The sequence below is a fragment of the Oryx dammah genome, unplaced genomic scaffold (genome assembly GCF_014754425.2).
Source record: "Oryx dammah isolate SB20612 unplaced genomic scaffold, SCBI_Odam_1.1 HiC_scaffold_22, whole genome shotgun sequence".
In the NCBI taxonomy this organism is placed as follows: Eukaryota; Metazoa; Chordata; class Mammalia; order Artiodactyla; family Bovidae; genus Oryx; species Oryx dammah.
Genome location: NW_024070206.1, coordinates 36,140,183 through 36,154,017, shown reverse-complemented (window position 1 = coordinate 36,154,017; position 13,835 = coordinate 36,140,183). Strand labels below are relative to the sequence as shown.

General features: G+C 44.3%; 1 protein-coding gene across 1 annotated transcript; it reads right to left on the bottom strand.

Moving 5' to 3' along the window:
* Nucleotides 1–2,269: 2,269 nt before the first annotated feature.
* Nucleotides 2,270–12,538, bottom strand: TTR (transthyretin). Its single transcript, XM_040264805.1, has 4 exons — nt 12,354–12,538; nt 10,936–11,066; nt 7,517–7,652; nt 2,270–2,532 (listed from the first exon to the last, which is right to left on the bottom strand). Exons 1-4 carry the CDS (start codon nt 12,420–12,422, stop codon nt 2,425–2,427), a joined length of 444 nt encoding a protein of 147 aa, XP_040120739.1. The 5' UTR covers nt 12,423–12,538; the 3' UTR covers nt 2,270–2,424.
* Nucleotides 12,539–13,835: the final 1,297 nt, after the last annotated feature.

The window sequence follows — 13,835 nt, the reverse complement described above, 5'->3', positions numbered from 1 at the left end:
CCACATCTCAGGGCTTATTTAAGCAGCTACATGTAACCCCGCTCTCCCTGCTGACGACAGTGGTTCCGGAACAGACCTCAGCGTTTGCTTTGATTGCCAGAGATGAATTACCATCTGCCTCGGCTTTAAATTAACTGGGGCAGTTCTAACCCACAGAGAATGGGGCATGAGGAAAATGGAATTGATTCTGAGCTCATTTCCATTTTGAAAGGCAGGAAGAAGTAGTCATGGGGTTAAGGGGGGTGGGGTGTTCTGTGAACCGAGATGTAAAAGAAAGGAATGGTTATAATACTGAGGGTTTGGGTGAGAAATAAAAGTTCTTAGAAGGGTCACCTTTGTGAACAAAATACAGGTTATAAAGCATAAGTATTCTAAATTTCCTTTCAGGAGGTATTTTAATATTAGTTTTGTTTTCTGGCTGTATGTGGATACCCAGTGCTGATTTCCAAGGTGTGAGACTGAAAACTGGCTTGATCACTTCAAGCTTGGTGTGACTAAAATTGAGCTCACTGTTGCTGACTACAAATCTGCCCTTTGCTCATGTTCCCAAGCTCACTTCCTGGCTGGTCCATTCAATCCACTGGCCAGCACTGATGCCTAAGGTTTCATGTGTGCATGCAGGCTCAGTCACTTGGGTCGTGTCCAACTCTTTACAGCCTCATTGACTGTAGGCCACCAGGCTCCTCTATCCAGGGGATTCTCCAGGCAAGAAACTAGAGTGGGTTGCCATGCCCTCCTCTAGGGGATCTTCCCAACCCAGGGATCGAACCTGTGTTTCTTAGGTCTTCTGCATTGGCAGGTGGGTTCTTAACCACTAGCACCAAGACTTCATGGATTTCTCTAATTCTCTCCCCTTTTCACAACAAAAGCTATCTCAGCTATTTGCTGATATTTTGCAGATCAGCAGCTCTATAGACATTGAGGAAGAGGGTGGGAAGGCAGCTCCTGACCTCTGGGAACTGGCCTCAAGGTTATTACAAGCTGGTTGGGGTCATTGTTGCTCTGTTGGGTGTGACAGTCTCATGGAACATCAAACAGTGTCGGTCTAAGACCATGATAAAGCCAGGAAAAAAATCACTGTGGAATTCACAAGGTCTCCAACCTCCTTTCTCATTAAAAGGAGTAACTGTCTGTTCTTCCAAGTACAGCTTTGTGTCTGCACTGGTCTGTCTGCCCTGCAGATAAACAGAGACTGTCATGGAATTGCCCCCACTTTCTAATGACATCCAATCTAGAGTGAAGTTCCACTTTCTTGGACTCCCCCAAGTCACCTGGCCAATGCATAAAATCCTTCTATAGGATTATAGAGAGTATTGTATGTTCTCTCTTGCTGAGATGAGTAGTAAGTCCAGCGGGCTCAACCACACAGATCTGTTCCTCTTTGTGGATTTGGGCTGGAGAGAATTGACGCACTGTCTTCTCTCCATTTGTTGAATCTTGTTATCATCCTGCATGTGCGCTAAGTCGCTTCAGTTGTGTCCAACTCTTTGCGACGCTGTGGACTATAGCCTGCCAAACTCCTCTGTCCATGGGATTCTCCAGGCAAGAACACTGGAGTGGGGCTCCCATTTCCTTCTCCATGGGAATCTTTTCGACCCAGGGATTGAACACACGTCTGCTCCACTGGCAGGTGGATTCTTTACCACTGAGCCATCGAGGAAGCCTGCCTTGGATCATACCATAGCCCTTGTCAAATCATGTTGACACAGTTATCTTCTTAAAAGGCTGTGAGCTCTTCATTTGCAGGCACTCTATCTATCCTTAGGTTCACTGCATCTAAGCTAATGCTTGGCGTACAGCAGTCTCTCAGTACCTGAAGTTTGGGTTAGTCTAGGTGAATTAGGGGTGCGAGGGTGCATTGATTACATCTCCTAGTTTGAGTCGGATTACGGGGCTCGAGTCACTCTAAGTCTGTCCCAGTGGAGCTGGGCTACTCTTGAGATCAGTGAAGCACTTAAAGGAAATGCACAGAATAAAGAAGAGGACTTTAGGATTTGCCTTTTGCCATTCACTGAAGGTGAGAGGCAAAGATAGCTTTCTCATTTTCAGAATGTGTTTTTTTTTTTTTTTTCAGAATGTGTGTTTTTAATAGCTGCAGACCAGAACAAATGTGTGCTTAGCTTGGAAAACAATGGAAATTTGGAGTTCCCCAGAATGCATCCAAAGATATTTCTTTTAGTTCCTTTGCATCTCTGTCAAATTTAGATCCCCCCCTTATTATTTTTTTTTGAGAGAGGATGACAAGTGAATCAAAAAAAGCAAAGACAAATGAAATGGGAAGTGCTTTAATAGGCATGTTTTATTGTTTCTGCCTGTTTTCTAACATAGCTTATAAAGTGAAAACACTGCTTTAATAAAAATGGAATACTCTTGGTTACACAAAATCCTGTCCTTCATCCTTCGAGTCCACCGAGGCAGGCGCCCTCACTCCTTGGGATTGCTGACAAGGGCGGTGGTAGAGTACGAGTAGGGGCTGAGCAGGGCGGCAATGGTGTAGTGGCGGAGGCCAGAGTCGTTGGCTGTGAACACCACCTGCAGGGAACACAGACAGGATCGCTTTCCAACCATGAATCAGAGCCCCCAACCACGAATTATTCAGAGACCGCGGGAAGTCCAGTGCCAAAGAAATTATTTTTATTTTCTTGTTTTCTGAAACGGTGGGTGCAAAAGGCAAAATTCCCAATACACTGGCCAACTAAGCTGTCGGAACCTTGCACAGCCCTTTCAATAAGATTCTTCACTCCCCACCCCTACCCATATAATTAGATCTCTCTTTGGCGGGGGGGGGCAAATTTGCACTGATAATCAAGGTGGCTCTAACCTGACCGAGGGAAATCACAGATCTCCTTATTGCTTGTGTCTCGTGTTCTTGGTTTTAGAAAAAGGAAGAGAGAATGTAGAAACTGCCATTAGCGACCCAAAAGCCTAAGAATGATGGTTGCAAGCCCACGGCAGACTTAGAGACCCTAGAATTTTGAAGCCAGAAGGGAGCATTCTTCCCATTTCACAGATGAGTGAACCAGACCTCTGAGTTAGGGTGTTTGGCCCACGTTCATGAAGTGGCAGAGCCAGGCTAGGAGTTAAGCCACCTGTCTCCAAACTCGAGACATTTTTTTCCCCTACTATTCCTTTGTATCTCCTAACATGCAGAAGAATAAGTGTATATTGTGTATATAACATGCAATGAAATATGGAGTCAAAGCATCGGAGGGTTCTATTTCCAGTGCAAGCAGAGTATGGAAGATCATGTTGGAATTCTGCAATGCACACATGTTGGGGCTCTTTTAAGCTTTGGAACTGGGCAAATTGTCTATAAGAGCATGGTTCCCATTAGTTATATACTTCAGGCAAATTTTGTAGAGGTGAGACTCCAAGTGCTGGGATAGTCTAGGTGCCCAGAGTGAGGCAAGTTGAGATAACTTAGTTCAGAAGGGAGATGGAGGGCGGCAAGCAGGTATTTAGTTTTACTTATTTTATACAGAGGTCCTGGATTGAACTTTGAACACACACTATATAAGCACCTTTTATTTTAAATAGGGACAAAAGAAACCTTGATGACTTGGGGATGGGAGAAAAAAAGATCCAATTAAAGTGTACTTAAAACAAAAATATCATCAGAACAGGAGGAGGTGAGAATTGTCTCTACAAGAAGGAGAAATATCGTATGACATCCTTTAAATGTGGAATCTAAAAAGAAATGATACAAATGAACTAAGGTACAAAACAGACCCACAGAATTAGAAAACAAACTTGGGGGGAGGGATAGTTAGGGAGTTTGGGAAGGTCATGTACACACTATTGTATTGAAAATGGGCAACCAACAAGACCTACTGTATAGCACATGGAGCTGTATGTCATGTGCCAGCCTGGGTGGGAAAGGGGTTGGGGGAAAGTGGATACAAGCATATGTGTGGCTGAGTCCCTTTGCTGTTACCCGAAACTATCATGACATTGTTAATTGGCTATACCCCAATACAAAATAGAAAGTTTAAAGTCTGAAACCAAACAAAGAATCTCTCTGCAGGAGAAAGGGCATTCCTTAAAGGCCAAGTTTCTGGAAGCAGGTCAGGAGAATTTCTGATCTCTTGTAATGACATTGGCCTGCAGACTCATTTGATTCTCCCTAAAAATTGTAAATGGCATGATCTGCATTCAGAAATCCATGAGGTCGAGAGGACTAATAGTTCCAAAGGGAATTTCTTGTCTTGTTTAGTCTAATATGGCCGCCTGGGTCGTTGGCCAAGGCAGAGGTGACTAATGCTGAAGGATGGCAGTGTTTTGGAAGAAGCTGATGGAAAAGGAACTTATAGTTGAACCCACCACAAACCCACCAGTCACCCAAGTGAGGCACTGGGACTTAGGTATGACTCCTTGCCGGGGGCCAGCGTGAGGAACTCCGCCCATGGCAAAGGTCATGAGGAAGGAGGCTTGGCATACGCAAAGGCGTGATCAAGCCTCAGGAAACCCCTTGTTCCCGAGCATCTACCCCAAAACCAGAGTCTGTTTTATGCTCTCCCCCATAACCGTTTCTCTCAGAGAAGGAGTAAACGTGCAGCTCCAAGGCAATAAAAATTCCTGGGCGTGACAAGAGTGTTTCAGCTTACGGACTCCTCTGAAGGTTGTCTAGCCCACCTGTATAGGTTCGTCCGGCCACATGTGATTGTTTACAGCCTCCCAACCTGAGAGGCACGAGATGTTTTAGACTTACTAAAGGCAAATTCTTTTGGGGAGTTGGAAATTATTAGTATAGTGGGTTGGTTAGGAATTATATTGGTGAAGGGTTTTTCATTTGTTGTGCCAATAATTGCTGCTAATTCCCTACCCTGGGTGGGACAAGGGTGTTTCAGGTCAAACCTCTCTGCTGACAGGCTAGCTTGTGTGACAGGATTATCCATACTCCTGCCACATGATTGTTTACTACCTCTCAACATAAACAGCACAGAGAGTTTTGGAGTATTTTGAAAGTCTCAATTAGCATAGGGCTTTTTCTTCTTGTTGAGTTAATGATTGCCGCCAGGCCTCCATATCCTTAGGCACCTGGGAATATATTAATCAATGTATTTGGAATATAGAAAAGGAAATATAGTAGTTTTTAAGGTTAGCAATACTAGACTTTTTGAGTTAATGAATTTTCTCTTTTGTAATAGATCACTGTACTTTGTTATAAATCACTGTGTCTTTGCTATGTAAAAATGTAACTTTATCACTATCTTAAGACTAAATAGATCTTAAGGGGAACATTGGTGAAAGGATTTTCATTTGTTGGGCTGATGTTTGCTGCTAAATCTCCATGTTCCCTGCCCTTATAATGAATATAACTAGCATATAAGAGAAATAAGTATTAACCTTTAAGATTAATCATGTTAACCTTGGGTTAAATAAATTCCTTTCTTGATTGTAACTCACTACACCCTCACCCTATAGGAATGTAACTTTATTTGGAGGGTGGTGCCTGGTTTAAGAAAAAACACCCTTGGAAAAAATAAGTTTTTTGGTTATCAGAAAGAAAGGATCATAAAATGTCAGCAGGTCTCACTCATGGTCAGAAGATGATGTAATATCCCTAAGACCTTTCTTTTATACATTTATGTGAAGCACCTGATTTTGATAAAGGTCAGGACTGCTGACCCCCGCGTGACCCTGTATTCATCCCTATGTGTAACAAAAGGTATATAAGCAAACCCAAAAATAAAGGAATCGGATCAGTTTCCAGAAAGACTGATACCCCCATGTCGTTTCTTTATTGCTCCCCGTTTTTCTGGCTGAATTCCCATCTGGAGCATGGATGCTATTCCACGTAGACCAAGTTATTCAGCCTCTTTTTCTCCACTAATTCTCCTACTACACTATCCATTTCTAATCTTTCTCTATATCTGTAATTAAATATGTATTTTTCCAAAGACACCAACGCCGTCCCCCCACCTTCGAATCACCCTGGATCCACCGGGGCTGGACCCCAGCAACTCCTCACACTCTCTCTCCTCCCCCATATCCATTCAGGCTCCAAGTTGGGCTCATGGTCCTGCCTGCAGTGTCTTACATCAGTCACTTTCCCTCCATCCCAAGGGCAGGGATGTGTTTTCACTTCTGAATCTCTAGCTTCTAGCAGCCTTCTCAGCAGTAGCAGGTTTTCATTTTTCAAATGTTTGTTTAATGAATACTGAAAGAGTGAAGAGCAGGCTAGGAAGCTAACATCTGATGGGCAGGAATAGCAGATCATGGGCAGGACAGTGCTGAGTCTCAGATGGTCTCATCAGGCTGAGACCAGGGGGGATAAGGATTACAGGGGGTTGGTCTGGTGCTCCAGGGTGGGGCCTAAGACTCTAGGGGCAAAAGTCTTGTGCTGGGCAACATCTAAAGCCTGAAACCACCCAAGACAGGAGCTCTGCATCTTGTTGCCTGGCTGAGAAGTAGCCAGAGACATGCGTCTGGGTAGATAGGGCTCCCTCGGTGACCTGTGGGCCCCAGAACTCAAACAGGCCTAAGGTTTCCCTGGCAACGCTGTCTACTAAAAGAACCGTTTTATGTCAATGAAAAGTCTCATCCATGACTAAGCCAGAGAGAATGGTTCCCTTTCATGCTGAGCTATTTTTGATGTAATTAGTTGATCTTTAACTCTGACCAGCATGTCTGGATTCTATTTCCATGGCAGCCATCTGTTTTACATGACTTGAGGAATTACAGACAAGGAAGACATAGGGATAACTTTGAGGTTTCCACTGCCTCATCAGCAGAGGAACAGAGTGTGAACCAGGGGTTACAACTGTGTCTTTATTATTATTATTAGCTCTTCTCACAGGAAGAAAGCTGAAGCACGCCTGAGGCTAAACCCAGCCTTGGCCCTGGTGGCAAATACTACGTTCCTCCTGTTACTGGCCCCATGACCTAGACAAGTTACTTCACTTCCCTGTGCCTCACTTTCTTCACCTGTAAAATGGGGATAATAATAGGAATGACTGCAGGCATTGTTTACAAAGATCAAATAGATTAAATATAGAAAATGGTAGTAGTTTATGCTTGATAAGCTTCATCTGTTGTGTGGCTATTATTATTTTGAATTTACTGTTTCTGTATGTACTGTCTGAATTCAATTATCCAAACCTCTGGAAGCCAGATGAGTTCTAGAATAAAACAGTTGTCAGATTTTAGAGAAGTAAAATGATGCATCTAATTTTTGTTGTGGAACACCCTAAGTTGGGGTGTGGAGCATTGCCTAATAATCCAGTCTATTAGTATTTTTTCAGCAGACAAATAGTCACATTCAGGGGAAGGAATGAAATCTCTCAGGAGCATCTCTTAAGTTCAGGTCCTGTTGCTGAATGAATTATCGTCAAACAGAAAAAGCTTGCTTTTCAGAGTTTTGTGGATTTCTGATTGGAGAAATGGGAAAGGCACTGTACTAGTCTGACATTTTCTTTGACTTTTCTGTGGTGTGCAAAGTGCAAGTGGCGCATTTCCTGGGACTGCAAACAAACAGACAAAACATAAAAAACAATGCTCGCATCCTTACACTTACCTCTGCAAATTCATGGAACGGGGAAATGCCAAGTGACTTCCAGTAGGATTTGGTGTCTAATTCTACTTTGTATAGTCCTTCTACAAATTTGTCCTCCGTGGTGAGCCCGTGGAGCTCTCCAGATTCACCGGTTTTCCTAAAAGGTGCAAAAGCCCAGGTTAAGTTAGGCATTGAGGGAATAAATGCCATGGCAAGGTGACACTACACACAGACACACAAACACAGACAAACATGCACACACACTCCCATATATATGTGTGTGTGTTATATGGGAGTGTGTGTGTTAGTCACTTAGTCGTGTCTGAGTCTTTGTGACCCCATGGATTGTAGCCCACTAGGCTCCTCTGTTCATGGAACTCTCCAGCCCAGAATGCTGGAGTGTGTAACCATTTCCTTCTCCAGGGGATCTTCCTGACCCAGGGATTGATCCTGAGTCTCCTGCATTGCAGGCAGATTCTTGACCACCTGCGCCACCAGGGAAGCCCAAGAATACTGCAGAGGGTAACCATTCCCTTCTCCAGGGGATCTTACCAATCCATGTGAAGATATATATATATATATATATATATTTTTTTTTTCCTCAATTAGGTCAGGATAGGGAAAATTCTAGTGACTGTCTAAAATTTACTAACAGAAAACTTGTCAGGAATGTTTCCAAAAGCTCATTGTAGATTTTTTTTTCTCTTATGAGGTTTCACTTCAAAAGAGACTTTGCAGCTAACCGTTGGTGTCTGGGTGAAGTTTGGTAACTACCCTGGAAGTGGCCGTGAGCTGCTCTGACTGTGGTTCCTTCGACCCCAGGGCCTCGCTCCTCTCCCCTTGGTGTGAGAGTGTCTTCCAGAGGCGGTATCATCTGTGCACATGGTGGGGACCCCAGAGTGCAAGGAGAAACCTGTATCTGACTCGTTCATTGTTTACATAATTAAGCTCCTTGGCAGCTCTGTGCCATCAACAAATACTAGGCAATTCATTTTTCTTTTTAAACTAAGCAACTTCTATTTCCATGTAAGAACCCATTTGGTAGGCTTCCCAGGTGGCTCAGTGGTGAAGAATCTACCTGCCAATGCAGGAGGCATGGGTTCTACCCCTGGGTTGGGAAAATCCCCTGGAGAAGAAAATACTCCAGTATTCTTGCCTCGGAAATCCCATGGACAGAAGACCCTGGTGGGCTACACAGTCCAGGGGGTTGCAAAGAGTCAGACCTGACTTAGCAACTAAAATGACAATCTGTCTGATGGCTGGTGTTATAAATCATTCTCAATTAGACAGCAAAAACTCAGACAGACTAAAACAGAATGGCTCTGTTCATTCATTATTCTCCCACTTTTCTTCTTTGCTAGGAAGAAAACATTGATTTTTCCCTTTTTTGTCATCAGAAAAAAATTCCCACAAGTATCTGAATGCTTATGGCATCCATTTTATCTCATGCTTAGAATATTCTCTTAACTACTTTCCACGGTGTGCTTGGCATTTTATAGAAACATAAATGAATTAACAAGTAGAAACTCAGTTGAAACCACACCAAAGAAAATGGTCTTTCCAGTGATGGATGAAGAGTCATCATGTGATGACTTGGGGTTCAATTAAAACCCACAGAAAATCTCTTCCTGGGAAACATAAACACTTAGAAGTATTGCTTGGTACTGAGGATTTCTTGGTTGTTCATTCTTTTCGTTAGTTTGTGGAAAAGAATCAGCCTGCCAATACAGAAAACATAAGAGACACGGGTTCGATCCCTGGGTTGGGAAGGTCCCCCGGAGGAGGGCATGGCAGCCCACTCCAGTACGCTTGCCTGGGGAATCCCATGGACTGAGAAGCCTGGTGGGCTATGGTCCACAGGGTCATGAAGAGTCAGACACGACTGAAGTGACTTAGCACGCAATGATAGATGGAGCGTCATTGTGTGATTCTTGGGATTCAGTTAGAACCCACAGACACTCTCTTGCTGGGAGACATAAACACTGAGCAGTATTGCTTGGTACTGAGGGTTTCTTAATTGTTCATCCTTTTAGTTAGTTGGTTTAGATTTACTAATATGTATTTTCTTCGAAATGGTTACTAGTAGAGGTGGAGAAACTCTATGAGAGTTCTAAAGCAGCCAGTGAAGGGGAGAAATCATTTGGGCTCTTGGTGCGGGGGAATGCGAGGCTGGTCTGGGTCTGTGCTTGATGTCATGTATCTTTCTCTTCTGTGTCCTTTCTCATGGAGCTTGACAATCCCAGCCTCACAGAGCAGATGCTCCACTAGGTTTTGCTGGACAACAGCCCTGGACCCGGGATGATCCAGATAAACTATGGACAGCTGCCTAGTCCGTGCTATCCCTCAGTTCCTTTTCTTTCATTAATATATTGACATAAATTCTACGTCTTTCCTAATAGCACAAATCAAGGACTCTCAGCTTGAGTGATATGTGAAGGCATCTAGGAACCTGGAGCTCCTGAAATTAAATACATATTTTTGTAGGCGCGTGTATATGTGCATTTTTCTTGGCATGGAATTCATGGTTTTCATCACCCTTTTAGAGTGGTTTGTGACCTCAGAAGGTAGTGAACTGGAGTGGGGCGATGGGAAGCTGTTCAGGGTTCTGGTCACTCCCAGCTGGACCAGGCAAGAGGGCATCCTTTTCAGGGTCCACATTCCCTCTGCCCACATTTTCAGCCTACTTGCTGGTCCCCTTAGTGAATGATGTTATGAGGGACACTTTGGCTGAACCCACCTGCATTGGCCAGGGCACAATAATAACTTCTTGTCTGAGCCATCTCACAATAGGAGGTCCTGAGAAGTAACCTGGAGTTGCTGCCAAAAACTAACCAAGAAAATTCAGGAGGGGTCAAAAGGAGGGAGGAGATGCCAGACCATGTATCCTGCCAACCTCCCAGAAACCCTTGGGCTGGAATCCATCTTGGCTGAGAGGTGTGCTTGCCACCAGCTGGGACCTTGAGTCAGACCAAATATGGGCACAAGCAAAATGATTGGCCAGAGACAACCAAGAAAGCCAAACCCACCTCCATAAACCCTGAGACTGAGAGCCAGCAGTAAAGAGCGGTCCTCCTGGGCTCTCTCCCTTGCTGCTCTCCACTCGGGTGTCCCTTCCCAATAAAGTCTTTTGCTTTGTCAGCACATGTGTCTCCTCTGACAATCCATTTCCAAGTGTTAGACAAGAGCCCACTCTCAGGCCCTAGACGGGGTTCCCCTTTAGGTAACAGTGTGATCCAGATAAACTATGGCCATCTGCCTAGTCCATGCTGTCCCTCAATTCCTTTCCTTCCATTAATATATTAACACAAACTCTACATGTTTCCCAACATCACAAGACAAGGACTCTCAGCTTGAGTGGTTATGTGAAGCCATACCCATGAGTGATGGGGGAACAGAAAGATATAACCAAGCCCCACGTCTGGGAGCCCCAGGCAGCTCACCCCGAGGCAAATGGCTCCCAGGTCTCGTCAGCAGCCTTCTTGAACACCTTCACACCCACATTCGCAGCAGGACTACCCCGGACGGCATCCAGGACCTTGACCATCAGAGGACACTTGGATTCACCAGCACCCTGGGTGGAGAGAAGACAAATGACAAGTCAACAAAGTTGATCAGAGCCACAGGCTGCATCCTTTGTGGTGTGAGACCAGGAACAAGGCAGCAAAGGTGTGAGAATCCCATTTTCAGTGACAGATGGGTTGACGGTTAATGGAGTTCCTTACTCAGTGTACACAGACACAATTGTCTCCAAAGAAAGAATAGTTTCTGCCTCCGGACATGCTATGCTCTACTGGGGTTGTGTATTTTGAACGTGAAGGGAGATAACGGTCCCTCTGAAAAGAGTGGCTTTGTTAAGCCTCCTCATCTGAGTGGAGTTACTGCAAAGATATAATATGCCACAGGACCAAATAGGGGCTTCCCTGTTAGCTCAACTGGTAAAGAAGCCACCTGCATCGCAGGAGACCTGGGTTCGATCCCTGAGTCGGGAATATCCCCTGGAGGAGGGCATGGCAACCCACTCCAATATTCTTATCAGGAGAATCCCATGGACAGAGGATCCTGGTGGGCTATGGTCCATGGGGTCCCAAAGAGTTGGACACAACTGAGTGACTAAGTATAGCCTAGGACCAAATAGCTTTTCCTGAGAACATTTCACTCGGCTGCTGCTGTAGCAGTTCCTTCTTTCTAGTCGCTGTAAACTAAAGTCAGATGACTTCATGATCCTTTTCATAGTTTTATTATTCTAAGCCAAGCATCCCCAACTTCTGGGATCTAATGCCTGATGATCTGAGGTCGAGCTGATGTCATAATGATAGAAGTAAAGTGCGTGATAAATATAATACTCTTAAATCATCCCCCAACCATCCCCCAACCCCCACCTTCCAGTCTGTGGAAAAATTGTCTTCCATGAAACCAGTTCCTGATGCCAAAAAGGTTGGGGTCCACTGTCTTAGGGGATTTAAGAATTAGATATTGGACTAGAAGTTTGGGCACCAAGCCTTTGAAGAATTAATCGGTACATACTTTTTGATTAGCTAAAGGGAAATCAGCTTTATCAAAGGTCAAGCTTCTGAAACTTCAGAAGTCACAGCTTCCAGAATATCGGATCTCTATTTCTACTATTCATCTGAGGGAACCGAGGCATCACTGCAAAGTCATAGAGGAAGGCGCCCAGGATCCGAGCCCCAGTTTAGTAAGCTCTGCAGAACTTCATTCTTTCTGAAGTTTGGATCAATGACATTTAAAAATAGATGCCGGCTGCCCTGGCCCCAGTAAAAAAAGCTGGCTGGCAAAGCAGGAAGAAGTCACTTCATCCGCAGGAGACAGATGAAAGAACATCAGAGAGTCAGACACTCACCGCAGGGCTGGCCTCAGACACAAACACCAGTCCAGCGAGGCAAAGGAGGAACAGACGGAAGGAAGCCATCCTGCCAAGAACTGCTGGGTCCCTGAGCAGACTGCCTCCAGCTCCAGGCTTTTATACTCACTTCACCCCAGCCAAGTTGCTGATCCCTGCCAACCGGACTCCAAACCTGCTGATTCTGATTATTGACTTAGTCAACAAAGGGAGAATAAGTAACCCACACAAATATGAACCTTGCCTAGAGAGATTAGAGCATCAAAACATTAGCTCTATGAAATATTCCTTTAAAAAAAAAAAAAAGCCTTTATGGACGTATTCTTAACAGGTCATTTGACCAGCTAAATCACCAAAACAAAACCATCAAAACAAAACAAAAATATTCTTCTCTGTGCTCGGCTGGATGCAGTAACATTCTTGGAATGTTTTTTTCTCCCATAATATTTCTATGCACGTTTTTCCACTTTCTACACATTTTATCATTTATTTTAAATGATTGATGCAAGTTGTGATAACTTATTTCACATGGAATGAGATTTGGCTGTGCTCAGTCGTGTCTGACTTCTTGTGACCCCATGGACTGTAGCCCACCAGCCTCCTCTGTCCATGGAATTTTCCAGGCAAGAATACTGGAGGAGGTTGCCATTTCCTCCTCCAGGGGATCTTCCCCACCTAGGGATTGAACCCGGACCTCCTGCATTGGCAGGTGGATTCTTTACCACTGAGCCACCTGGGAAGCCCAACGACATTTGGCTGCACAGACTCAAATACAGTGCACCAGAAAACATCGTTACACTTGATCTATGTCTGTGAGTCAACAAGGAAAAACCTTTGGCAGTGCTTACATTTTAAAAATCCACGTTTCAGCCAAACTGAAAGTCATTTGGAAGTTTGGCTTAGTCAGCAATTTCTCCACAATTTTTGTATTCTTTCGAGAAAAGATTCTCGACCCAAGGAGTAATGACACGTTTAAAACTGTCATCCATGAGCCTGAAATACAGACAGCCAGGGATTTTTTTATGGCCTCTCCTGCACTGTATGTGCAGAAACAAGTTTCCCCCGCTGACTTTTGTCAGAATCAAAATTTCTGGATGGAAATAGAAATGACCGTGAGAGCTAGAAGCCATCGTTGACAACAGATTCTCTTTGCCTTGACCGACTTCCAAGTCCAGCATTTATATTCATTTGATGATTCATTGATCAAGTACCAGCTCTTGTGGGCATGTGTGTGCACCCGTATGGATGTGGCTTTGTTCGTGGATTAAGACAGGTTTTGTCCTGATAGAGACATATATGGAGAAGATACAGAGAAGATGAACAACCGTTTAGGACAACCACATGTCAAAGGCTAGTTCAGTTTCAAGCTTGAGAGCTGGGGGAGGATTCCCCTAGTTGACAGCTTGGAAGAAACTACACAAAAGATCGTGAAGAGCTTTTTAGAAAGTGGTAGAAGGGACAGGAAGGCATTCTATGAATATG

Bases quoted from the DNA above. Each gene is read 5' to 3' on its own strand.
- TTR (XM_040264805.1), bottom strand. From the start codon at position 12,422: ATGGCTTCCTTCCGTCTGTTCCTCCTTTGCCTCGCTGGACTGGTGTTT. The intron at 11,067-12,353 runs GTGAGTGTCTGA...CTCTCCACCCAG, and splicing joins TGTCTGAGGCCAGCCCTGCG to GGTGCTGGTGAATCCAAGTG. The intron at 2,533-7,516 runs GTAAGTGTAAGG...TGTTCCCTGCAG, and splicing joins CGTTCCATGAATTTGCAGAG to GTGGTGTTCACAGCCAACGA.